The 11899-nt window shown below is 50.4% G+C and overlaps 4 protein-coding genes across 4 annotated transcripts; 3 read left to right on the top strand and 1 right to left on the bottom strand.

Moving 5' to 3' along the window:
• Positions 1-660: 660 nt before the first annotated feature.
• Positions 661-4118, bottom strand: N7469_010033 (putative ubiquitin C-terminal hydrolase; the record flags this gene model as incomplete). The annotated part of the gene is made up of 4 exons (XM_056648938.1): positions 661-2965; positions 2997-3526; positions 3635-3832; positions 3888-4118. The coding sequence occupies 4 exons, from the start codon at positions 4116-4118 to the stop codon at positions 661-663; spliced, it is 3264 nt and encodes a 1087-aa protein (XP_056496069.1).
• A 364-nt stretch (positions 4119-4482) lies between these two features.
• Positions 4483-6804, top strand: vps27 (ESCRT-0 subunit protein VPS27; the record flags this gene model as incomplete). The annotated part of the gene is made up of 4 exons (XM_056648937.1): positions 4483-4550; positions 4658-4790; positions 4865-5146; positions 5215-6804. The coding sequence occupies 4 exons, from the start codon at positions 4483-4485 to the stop codon at positions 6802-6804; spliced, it is 2073 nt and encodes a 690-aa protein (XP_056496068.1).
• A 579-nt stretch (positions 6805-7383) lies between these two features.
• N7469_010031 (uncharacterized protein) lies at positions 7384-9276 on the top strand (the record flags this gene model as incomplete). Its single annotated transcript, XM_056648936.1, has 1 exon — positions 7384-9276. The coding sequence occupies one exon, from the start codon at positions 7384-7386 to the stop codon at positions 9274-9276; it is 1893 nt and encodes a 630-aa protein (XP_056496067.1).
• Positions 9277-9673: 397 nt separating this feature from the next.
• On the top strand, positions 9674-11424 carry N7469_010030 (cytochrome P450; the record flags this gene model as incomplete). The annotated part of the gene is made up of 4 exons (XM_056648935.1): positions 9674-9892; positions 9970-10167; positions 10236-11297; positions 11362-11424. The coding sequence occupies 4 exons, from the start codon at positions 9674-9676 to the stop codon at positions 11422-11424; spliced, it is 1542 nt and encodes a 513-aa protein (XP_056496066.1).
• Between the last annotated feature and the right edge of the window lie 475 nt (positions 11425-11899).

Raw genomic sequence — 11899 nt, 5'->3', positions numbered from 1 at the left:
ACATTTGAATGTAGAGTAAAGTACACTTTTGATTGGGGGGGGGATATTATGTACATATGAGCATTAACACGCCCCCGTGACATTGAATAAATACTGGGCGAATCAGCGGCTGCTTATTTGACCTCGGCGCATATGAAGAAATCTGTTACACAGAATCAGATAGTAATTTGTCGAATATATATGTACATACGAATCATAAGAAGTAACACTAGAATACTGTTAACTGCAATACATCTCGAGTATACGTGAGTACTTCGAGTGTATGGGATTACAATAACAAAGGCAGTCTCCTCGGGAGATGCACATCCTCCAACCAATCAACTGGCTGGAATACTCAGCAATACCCGGTCCCTCGGGTATTGCCCTTCGCCGGGAAATGCATCGGTCCCTGCGGAATTGCGTGGAATGAATAGACAGACACATCAGCGGAATCACATCACCCACCTCCAGAACAGAAACAAAAAGTGATGAATATGTAATATGCCCTGACGCCGGTCTATCCAAAATCGTGGCTATCGTGACATGCAAACAAACATAAACTCATCATGTGCAAGGACGCACAGAATGGAACAGAGGTGGGGGAGAGGGAGAGGGAGAGGACTAAACAGGAGAGGCAGCAAAGGAAGAAAGATAAGAATTATGTGAAAAAAAAAAAAACGCTCATTTCGCTGGGACTCGCTCATAAAACACAATGTATGCTTGTTCATTCTGTAACCGATCGCGCGTCCGGAGATCGCGTGGGTTAAAGTCACTCGCCCGCTCGTCATCAAATCGCCGCCAACAGTGTCGTTCCGCATCTCGGACCAGCGAAATGTAATGCCCACTACCCATCGAAGATCCAAGGTGGCGAAGCACCGCGAATGCATCGTACGTAAATGGGGGGTCTGTCGCTCCCATGGCGGGCGGTCCGCCAACATCTGGTGGAGGGGCCGATGTCGTATGAGGGATCAAGAACTCATCCATCCGCAAACCATGCAGAGGAAATTCAATCGGAGTATGGATTTTGCGGGCACTTTGCGTCTTCGAGGCAGAGAATCGTTTGAAGTGAACAACCAGGATTTGTGGCGCTCGCGTGATGAATATTTGCTTGGTCGCCATTCGTTTACACTTGCAGTGTGGACATTTCCAGACCTCATCGCCGCTCAACATCTCCTCCTTGCAGTAACTGCGAAGACATTGATATATATCCGCGGTGCCCGTAGCGGGTATTTCCACGCTGATGCTATAGAATGCCTCGTACGTAGTCGACGTCTGGCGACACGTAGTACAACGAAGACGGCTGGCATGTTGCCCAGCGAATAGCGACGAAATGAACGACTCTTCTCGATGAGAGTATCGATCCCACTCAATGCGCGACACTTTCTGAACGGGCATACGTTCCCTTTGCATCTCCTCGGCGAAGGTTAAGGGTCGTAGCGGGTTCCGTTGCCAGTTGACATTGAGATCCTCATGAAGACAATCCACTACGAAATCGAAGAACTCCTTAGCATCTTGCTGACGATCAATGGCCCATTCTCGATTCAATCGACCACAGAAATTCCGGAAAGAGCTTGGCATGATCACCTCCACATCATCTTTCCAGAGTGATCGAATCAGATTGGCATACAACCCCGGCATCACACCCTGTGACCCTTTCCAGTTCTTTTGTACATAGTTACGGAACCGATTGTCGATGAAGAATTTGCTCATAATCGATGTTGCACTTAGACATTGGATGGTGGAGTTCATATAACACGTAACCCCAAAATTGGTCAGTCCTGTCCGTGGCAGCTTAAGACGACGAAGAAGCGAGTTCGACATGTATAGAGCCGTGCGCGTCGCGGAGTTCTGGCGCTCCAAATGAGGCTGGATATGGCGACCTTCCGATACACCACTGTAACTAGGACGCGGGACAGCCGGGGGTGGTCGTGAGAGCGCCGATGGAACGGGGGCTGGGTATTGTGGCATGGGAGGAGGAAGGGGGGCAGTTTTTGACTCAGGACGAATCATAGATTGTTGGACATGATGCGGCTCTGGGAAGCGACGGAGGAAATCTTCATAGTTATGCACAAAAGGGGTGTGTGCTTCGGTGCCGGGCTCGTCTTGTGGCTCCTCCGTGAGCGGCTCCTCGTCAAGATATTGACTTGTGTCAATTTCCTCGTTCTTGGATCGTTCCATCCATGCCGATAATTCCTCTGAATTAAGCGGGGTGAATTCGCGAAGTCTTCTTCTGCGTACTTCCAGGCTGGAGTTAGCACTGGCCATGGTGGGTACACGTCCCAATGGCCGGCCAGGCCTGGCAACGGGCCGCTTGTTCTGTAGCGATCCCATCACGGCGGCCGTCGACGAGGTCGCCAGAGATTGCTGCCCGAGGAGATCGATCCACGCATCTAATCCTCCAAGTAGAAGCGCTGGGGGTCGCCCCGCCTTGAGTGGTTTATACTCATTGAATTCATACAGAGTATCGTAAAGAGCTCGCAAATGTGGCGCAGATGTTCCAGCGGGAGGACCTGCGAGATAACTGACAGAGGCGGTATTCTGATCATAGTAGACCACCAGATCGAATTCATTTCGTCGCTCAAACAAGGACTGTTCGTGTTCCGGAGACACGACAAGTCGATCCTCCAACTCTTCCGCCGAGACATTCTCTTTCAAAGCCACTGGTTCAATGCATATAATCGACTTAGCATAGACGTGTCCACCATCATAATGGTCCCGAGAGCGAACATCAATCAAAAGGACGTTGAATTTGCGGAGATATTCTAGTAAACTTTGAGCTGATATAGCTGTTGTATGAGGCAGATCGGGAGAGTTGCTCCGCGTTTCACGTGCAGAATGGACGCCATTTGGGGTTCGAGAACGGTACGGGCTGTCATCGAGCACGCGACTTGGACTGCCACGGGGAGAATTACTGAGAGTCGAGAACCGCGGATCAACGGATCGTGTGCTCTCTGTGGAAGTCCGTGGGGGGGTTAGGCGGAGGAGGCTGAGAAGGGACGGTGTAGATCGGGCTGTACGTGGGATCCGGTGCGCGTGGAAGGGATGTTGTAAGAGGAAGCTTAGGAGGTACAGTCGGAACATGAGTTGCAGATCCCATACTTCGAGGACCTAGTGGGCGGCGAGTAGGTGGACCATGCGAAGGGCTATAATTTGCCTGAGGAGTATTGGAGGTGTATGCGGAAACCTGGCCTGCAGGGCCCGCGTTTGAAGATCCAGCGAATACATTGTGATTTGGCGCATTGTCAGAAGGCGGGGATGCCTTGAGTTTCGCAAAGCGTTGCGCTAGCATATCTTCAGCGGGGCTCGAAGTTGCCTTTGTTTGCGCCTGGGAATTCGGGATAGGCTGAGCCTGGAATTGTGTAGGGCTGGGCATTCGCACAGAGTCGCTGCCAGAATTGCGATTCTCGCGACCTCGGGGAACAGGCGAGCCATGTTGACTGGGAAATGTCATTGTGGAGTTCCGGGTAGGTTGTACGCCGCTGCGGATATTATCCTCGATGATTTCCTGTTTAATCGCATCCATTGTTCCCTGCTTCGTTCGCACCGCCTATTTACAGATAAATCATTTTATTAGATTATGATCACAAACCGCAAGGGCGAAAAGAACTCGCCACTGCAGCAGAGGGCATATCAGAGGAATATCGAATGGACATACCATCATCAGACCCGCAAATTCTTTGTGCCATCCAGGGTGCGGGATGTTAGTTGTCCTATAGTCTGGGTGGTGGGGGATAGTGTTGACGGTGATCTCTGAGGCACGAAGATAATGAACGTAGGCTTGGTCAGGTCTGGTTTCTGCCAGTTTCTTGGCAAGATCGATTGCTTCGGCGGCGGTTCCAAGGAGGACCTCGAGCTGTGTGGATCAGGTGAGCCAGTCTGTCCCCGCCGCGGATGATCCCCATACTTACTGGCTCTGTTTCATTCACACTTGACGAAGCTGCCTGGTCCTGCAGGTCTTTAATATTCGGATATTTGGGATGAATACTTGAGCGAGTGCCGTTTTTATAAGAGTCTGGTCTGGTGACTTGTCCATAGTAGTCGTTGGAATGCAAGTTGCCCCCCACCGAGTAAGGACGGGTGCCGCTCTTCCACGGTGGTATGTCCGGTGGAGAGGGGAGGGCCGCCGCATCGGTGGGCATGATCGGGGGAGTAGGATGAAAAACGAGCAAAGGTTCAGTGCATATTTAGTCGACGGAACAGATATAGAATATCGTGAACAGAGATATAACCAAAGCAAAAAGACAGTGGAAAGCACGAGGGAGAGAGAGAGAGAGGGAGAAAGAGTGGCCAGGTACCAAGGCGGGTCTGGGGAAAGGCAGTAACATAATAATAGAAGCGCCGCTCACCGCCGATGACGCACTGGGAAGCTTAGTCAATTCACCTCCGAGAGCTCCCCTCATCCTAGATTCAAAGTCAACTTTCGATTTAGTCTGCAGTTTGCTTGTTTGGTCATCCCAAGATTGCGCGTATCCTCGTGCTCTTGACTTCTTCTTCATCATCAATATGGCCGGCTGGTTTTCTTCAGCGTCGCCCCTCGATGAGCAGATCGAGCGGGCGACCGCGTCCTCTCTGTATGCCGTTATCAGTGCCCTTTATTCCTTCTGCCTTGCGAAGAAATAGAAAGTTGCAGGTGAGCAACTTGGCTATAGAAGACCTCGTGGACTAACCAATCTTTCAGAGAGGACATCGCGCTCAACTTGGAAATCTCTGATATGGTGCGATCCAAAAGTGTTCAGCCTAAAGATGCCATGAGATCTTTGAAACGCCGATTAGAAAACCGCAACCCCAATATCCAGCTAGCAACATTGAAGGTTGGTTGATAAACGTCTTCGCATATATAAGATATCTGGCTCAAAGGCTAATCAAGTCATATCTCACACTCTAGTTAACCGATACATGTGTCAAAAACGGAGGCACCCACTTCCTGGCCGAAATCGCATCCCGCGAGTTCATGGACAATTTGGTGTCGTTGATGAAGGCCGAGGGCGCTCCGCTCAACCCAGATGTTCAACGAAAGGCTCTTGAGCTTATACAAGATTGGGCCATGGCCGCGCAAGGTCGGATGGATCTAATGTACTTGGGGGAAACATATCGCAAGTTACAGAATGAGGGGTTCCAATTTCCACCGAAGACGGAATTAAGTGGAAGCATGTTGGAAAGTAACGCTGTTAGTACAGAACTTACCTCTATATGCTCGGGGATAACCTGAAAACTAACTGCAATGTCAACTATTAGCCGCCAGAGTGGATTGACTCGGATGTTTGTATGCGATGTCGTACCGCTTTTAGTTTCATGAACCGAAAGCACCATTGCCGAAATTGTGGGAATGTCTTTGACGCCCAATGTTCCAGCAAGACTATCCCTTTGCCTCATCTCGGAATTCTTCAACCCGTGCGGGTCGATGATGGATGCTATACTAAACTCACTTCAAAGGCATTGGCCCCGGCAGGTCTATCGGATCGATCGGCATATAAGAACAACTCTATCACCAAATCCAGTTCTATGGAACCCCGTGGTGCTAAAGCAGACACTAGCTTTGACGATGATCTTCGTCGAGCCTTACAAATGAGCTTGGAAGAGGCAGAAGGGAGAGGTCCATCCGGGTACGTTCCTCAGACCGGAAACGTCCCCCAACCGACGTCTACGACGACATCGACAGCCGCAGCCGCAGGGCCTACAGATACCGAAGAGGAAGACGCGGATCTCAAGGCTGCAATTGAGGCATCTCTACGAGATATGGAGGAGCACAAGCAAAACCATGCGGCAGCATTGAAGAATAATGCGCAGCCGAACTCTGGCGTACGCGACTCTTCAAGTACTCCAACGCCCGCCGTCCAGAATCCCTACGAGCTCAGCGCCGTAGAAGCCGAGAATATTCATCTTTTTTCAACTCTTGTCGATCGATTGCAGCATCAGCCACCAGGCACCATCCTCAGAGAGCCTCAAATCCAGGAACTGTATGATAGCATTGGGTCTCTGCGACCTAAGCTAGCTCGGAGCTATGGAGAGACAATGAGCAAACACGATACTTTACTAGATCTTCATTCCAAACTATCAACGGTCGTCCGCTACTATGATCGCATGCTGGAAGAGCGTCTTTCCAGCGCCTATTCCCAGCAACCTCTCGGATATGGTGCCGTACCCGGCGCGGCCCCTTACCCCAGCATGACTGGCGTGCCGTCTCAAGCTCCGAATGGGAAATCCGGAGCAGAGAACTTTTACTATGGCAATTCTCCCGACGTCTCCAGTCCAGCCGGCACAGCCTATGCACCACCACCGCAAGCGAATACGAATGGATATGAAGCTCCTCCTGCTGGTGTTACAAGCCCTGTGTACCCGACGCGCTCACAATACGGAGCTACTGGAAGTGAACCTCCAAACCCCACCTGGGATCAGAACCCTTACCCAACACTGGGATCACCTCCACCTAGCAATGATCCCGGTGCCGTTGGTTATGGTGGACAGGCCCAGTACTATGCGTCCCGGTCTGAGCAGGAATCCCATCATGCTGAGCCTCCGTACCAACCATCGCCTGTTATGCGACGTGATTCGCAATATCAGCCAAGTGCCCCCGGTCCACAGTCCCCCGAGCACGTCCATACCCCGGCATATTCCACTGTGCCACCTCCTGCTCCAGTCCTGCACCAGCAATCCGCTGGCCATGCGCCCCAGCCTTACTACTATCAGCCACCGCAGTCCAACAACACCGTGCCGGCGTCCGCATACCCGCAGGTACCGACAGGCCAACCAGGTCAATATCCGGAACCTAGCCATACCCAACAACCTGCGCGACCCGCTGTAGAGGAGAGCTTGATTGAACTGTAGCGTACATACATCTGATTTTTGTCCTGGGCGTTATCTATCTCTGTTTGCTCTCTCCATGTGTTCTTCGACGTCATCTTCGCTTGACCTATGTACCTGATGATACCTACTATTACCCCCTTTTTCACTGCAAATTGTACGTACCAGATGTCTACAATATCATCCACTTCAAAAAATCTATCGTATACATAATATTCAACTATACTCTGCTATGTATTATTGAGTGTTCGTTCTATACTAATGTAGTCCAACCAACCAGCCGCCGGCAAATGTACCCGCCATCGGCTCCGTTCCGCTCGCGGCGAGATCGTCTTCGAACCTTCGAACCCTCCAACCTCCAACGTCTTTCACTTCTCCTCCTTTCCACCTTCCAACTCTTTCGACTATCCCATCGCACAACCCCGAATGGGTTCCATAGGAGCGGTGTAGCTTCTCTCCCGGCTTTTAAGTATTGAACGCCTTATTGCTTTTTCGCCTGCACGTCCATCTGCGGTGGTGCCTCCTCATTGTCTTGACCAATCCCCTGCGACGCCCCGTGTACATCGCTGATTACCCGCCCGCCTTTTTGGGGTCTTTGCCGCCATGCCAAACAACACTTCCTCCCCAGTCAAGCGCCCGGGTCTCGGTCGTCGAGCGGTTTCTTCACATGCAGTCGTCACGCGGTCCAACTCCAACGAGCTGTCCGAGTCACACACTAGTAAAGCCCCCGTCCACCATAAAGCACACCGGGCACATGTCGTGGGTGGTCACCGCAATCATCACCGAAACCCGTCGCTTGGGAAGAACTTGAGCAAACTTAAACTGTTTCAACTTGGCGGCCCCGAGACGACTGGTCGAAACCACCACCGCAAGAAGTCCGCCCCGGCGACTCCCGTGGGTAGCCCCAAAGCCCAGGGACATGTCCGATGGGATGGAGATTTGGAGGATCACCCAAAGAATCATTCTATGAAACGGAATAACTCTACACCCGTATTAAGACGCAACAACTCGGCCGTGGGAAAGAAGGCTCTCGTTTCCCAACGCCCGTTATCGAGCACCGGGAAGAAGACAGTGGGATTTGAGCTGGGCGATGACGATAACGACGACGCCGAGTGGGAAGACACCACACAATCACCAGAAAGTACGCGGCGCAACTCAGTCGTGCCCTCCAATCCTAGCGTCGAAAATACCCAAGTTCTCGTTGATCCTCTTACATTTGTGAAACGACCATACCCGCAAATCCCCCGCGCTACCAGCCTCCCCGAGTCTATAACGAACAAATTTGCTCGCAACCACTCTGATCTCGACGAAGAGGACGTAAACGAAGACGCAGACGCCGACGAACAAGAGGACAGTAAGCAAGGACTTGATCAGTCTGTTGACCAAGGCGATATCGCCAGCCGTTTGCTGAGTCCTTCCCACTCCGCGAAAGCGCCCCCAGCCATGTCTTCCATTTCGGCGATGGCCAAACCTTCGCCCAAAGATCCCGCGTCACGCAGTGCCTCTGTAAACCTGGCCCAAGAAAAAAACAATCGACGAACGATGGCAAGCTCCAACCCCAGTTTTGCTATGGCCCCTGGCAGTCAGCCTCAAGCTACTTCCTCTTCGATGGAGGGCGGTGTTTCCCGGTTCATTGTGAGCAACAAATCGGCCAACCAAGCATCATCGCGCACTGATTCTGATCCCAATACCCCATCTTCTTTTCTGCCACATTACCACCCACAAACACCACCATCACCCAACCGAGGCGCTGGAAAGGCAGCTGCGTCTCCAGCTCGACCACTGGGTGCAGACTTACCTTCACGAACTCAACAGAAACTCTGGCTTCAGCGTACAGCTACACTCAACGACTCTCCTCCGGACAACCATGGAGCGACCCCAACGACGTCATCGGCTGCCATGGAGATGGCAGTCAACCAGCCACGCCCCGGTGCTGGAGCCTTCGAAGTAAATAGAGGAATCAACGGCAGTGCTCGCCCGGGAGGAGCTGTAGGACAAGACAGCGAATCTCGACAGACTCGAAAAGCCTATGAAAAAGTTTCTCTAGAGCTGACGGCGGTGCGACGATTCCAATCGCCCACGGGTGATAGCTTCAACCGACTACGCGCCATCGCCCGTTCATCCAAAAGTCGAGCTGTTAGTGCGGAACAGGCATCTGCGCTTGGAAAGCCCGTCAAGTCGGCCCCTTCATTACCCCTTCTTCAGCAAGGCAAACGTCCCAGTGGACTTGGATCTAGTTCAGAATCAAAGTCACAACTACGTGACCCACAATCCTCCACCTCGGAGGACCCAGCCACTCAAAGCGAGTCTGCAGACGTAGTGCAGGCAACTAGATCTTCTCACCCTTCCCACCGAATCCTTTCCACGTCTGATGAGGCTGTGCATGGGCATGGCCTGACCGGAGACCAAGATACCGAAGACTTCCCACAAGTTAGCCAAGCCGATATGATGATCCGTCGCATGTGGGAGAGTCGTGAGGTAGCTACATCTGGGTAATGGACGCCGGACAAACCCATACCCCCATCTTTTTACGCTAATGACATCCATTACTATCTGCAATTCCCTGGGCGTTCTTATCTTTCTGGCGGTTCTTTTCCTACGTTCTATTTTCTACATTATATTTCCCCCGGGATGCCTCAGGCGTTTCGCATCCATCATGAACATACCTCTTGACCCTCTCAGACATGCGCTAATTGTAATTGCAACCCTCTCTCTGATCTTGGCACCGGCAGTCCCGACTTCCGGGGATCGTCCATGGCGTGACCCCTCTAGCCCTAAGATGAGTAATGCCCAATGGACTCCCCATGATTTGTCCATGTAAAAAGAGTATACAAGTACACCTTCTCATTCCATCTTTATTATTTTCATCTTTGTGATCTTTTTTGAAAGCATTATGGATATTCTTGCTCCTCTGGTCGTGGGCCAAATTGCCCGTGTCTCGGCTTATGTTCTTGGGATAGTATTGATATCCGTCTTGCTGAATGTGTTCAATCAGTTGTTCCTGTACAACCGCAATGAACCTCCAGTTGTATTCCACTGGTTTCCTATACTGGGAAGCACGATATCCTATGGCATGGATCCGTACCAGTTCTTCTTTGCTTGTCGTCAGAAAGTACGTTGGAATGTGCCGCAATGTAGATAGATACTTGTGGTGGTCCTTGGTGACGCAGTACTAATAGACCGACACAGCACGGAGATATCTTTACTTTCATACTTCTCGGCAAAAAGACGACCGTTTACCTTGGGACTGAAGGCAATGAATTCATCCTGAATGGTAAACTGAAGGATGTCAATGCGGAGGAGGTCTATGGCAAATTGACAACTCCTGTATTCGGCACTGACGTGGTATACGATTGTCCAAATTCCAAATTAATGGAGCAGAAGAAGGTAAAGTTACCCATCCCAGTCCTATCACCATACCATAGCTCAAAAGACTAACCAGAGACTACATTCAGTTCATCAAATTTGGCCTAAGCCAAACCGCCCTTGAATCCTACGTTCCCCTTATCGAAGAAGAAGTCAAACAATACATCAAATCATCAGGCAAATTCAAGGGCAAGACAGGCATCGTCGACCTCAGCTCTACAATGGCCGAAATCACCATATTCACAGCTGGACGAACCTTACAGGGTGACGAAGTTCGCGCCAAACTAACATCCGAATTCGCCAGCCTCTACCACGATCTCGATCTTGGCTTTCATCCTATCAACTTCATGTTACCCTGGGTACCACTTCCTCGAAATCGCAAGCGAGATATTGCTCACGCCCGCATGCGCGAAATCTACCTCCAAATCATCCGAGATCGTCGAAAGTCAACTATCCCCGAAACAGACCAAACTCAAGACATGATCTGGAATTTGATACGCAGCGTCTACCGCGACGGTACACCCGTTCCAGATAAAGAAATCGCCCACATGATGATAACCCTCTTAATGGCTGGACAACATCAATCCTCTTCAATAAGTTGCTGGATTTTCCTGCGTCTAGCCTCGGAACCAGAAATGACAGAGAAACTATACACCGAGCAAGTAAATGCTTTCGGAAATGAATTACCTCCGCTATCATACAAAGACATGGAGAAACTCCCCTTACATCAAAACGTCATAAAGGAAACCCTTCGAATCCACAACTCAATTCATACACTCATGCGTAAGGTGAAAAATCCCCTGCCCGTTCCGGGAACAAGATACGTTATACCAACCAGTCACACCCTCCTCGCCTCCCCCGGCGTAACAACCCGAGACGAGAAACACTTTCGAAACGCAATGACCTGGGATCCACACCGTTGGGAATCACGGACAGAGGTCGAAGATGATGGTGAGACAATTGATTATGGATACGGGGTTGTTTCGAAGGGGACGAAGAGTCCTTATTTACCTTTTGGAGCGGGTCGTCACCGATGTATTGGGGAGAAATTCGCGTACTTGAATCTTACTGTTATTGTTGCTACCCTGGTGAGGAATTTTCGGTTTTATGAGCCTGGCGATAGAGAGGGTGTTCCCGAGACGGATTATTCGGTATGTGTTGACTTTCTTTTTATACTCTCTCCTTCTTTGCTATGATGCTGATTTTTTTGTATAGTCGCTCTTTTCTCGACCTATGCAACCGGCGACTGTACGGTGGGAACGACGTGGGGAGTATTAGGAGTCACTTGTGGGGGGGTTTGAATGCGTTTCTGGGATTAGCATGGAAGAGTTCTCGGGCTATATTCTTGTTCTTCGAGCTTACCTACTTAATTTTTCACCGGGCTTGGTATTATCGTATTTAATCAATCAATTCACTACAATGTCCGCGCTGGCAAGATTACCCTTATCATCTTGAACCGTGTCTATTGTGCTCAGTACTTCGTGCTTCCAAATAAGTGGTGCAGGTGGTGATCTACTTGACAACAGAGCTACAATGTAGAACTTGAAATCATGATTACCATGTATTGATAACCCGTAGTATCTCTGCACCCAATGAACCAGAGGAGACTCAAGATCTATCGTACTATTATTAGCCCGAAATCCAGAGCAGAATCTATCATAGCGACACTAAATAGTATACCGTGTCCCCAAAGCGCCATATACTTGAAAAAAAAAGAGCATATACAAGAAACCACCCTAAACTATAGCGTTGA

Source organism: Penicillium citrinum, assembly GCF_028827155.1.
Source record: "Penicillium citrinum strain IBT 23319 chromosome Unknown utg000009l:1.0-4274883.0:1.0-4276374.0, whole genome shotgun sequence".
Taxonomy (NCBI): domain Eukaryota; kingdom Fungi; phylum Ascomycota; class Eurotiomycetes; order Eurotiales; family Aspergillaceae; genus Penicillium; species Penicillium citrinum.
This window is presented reverse-complemented; position numbering and strand designations above follow the sequence as displayed.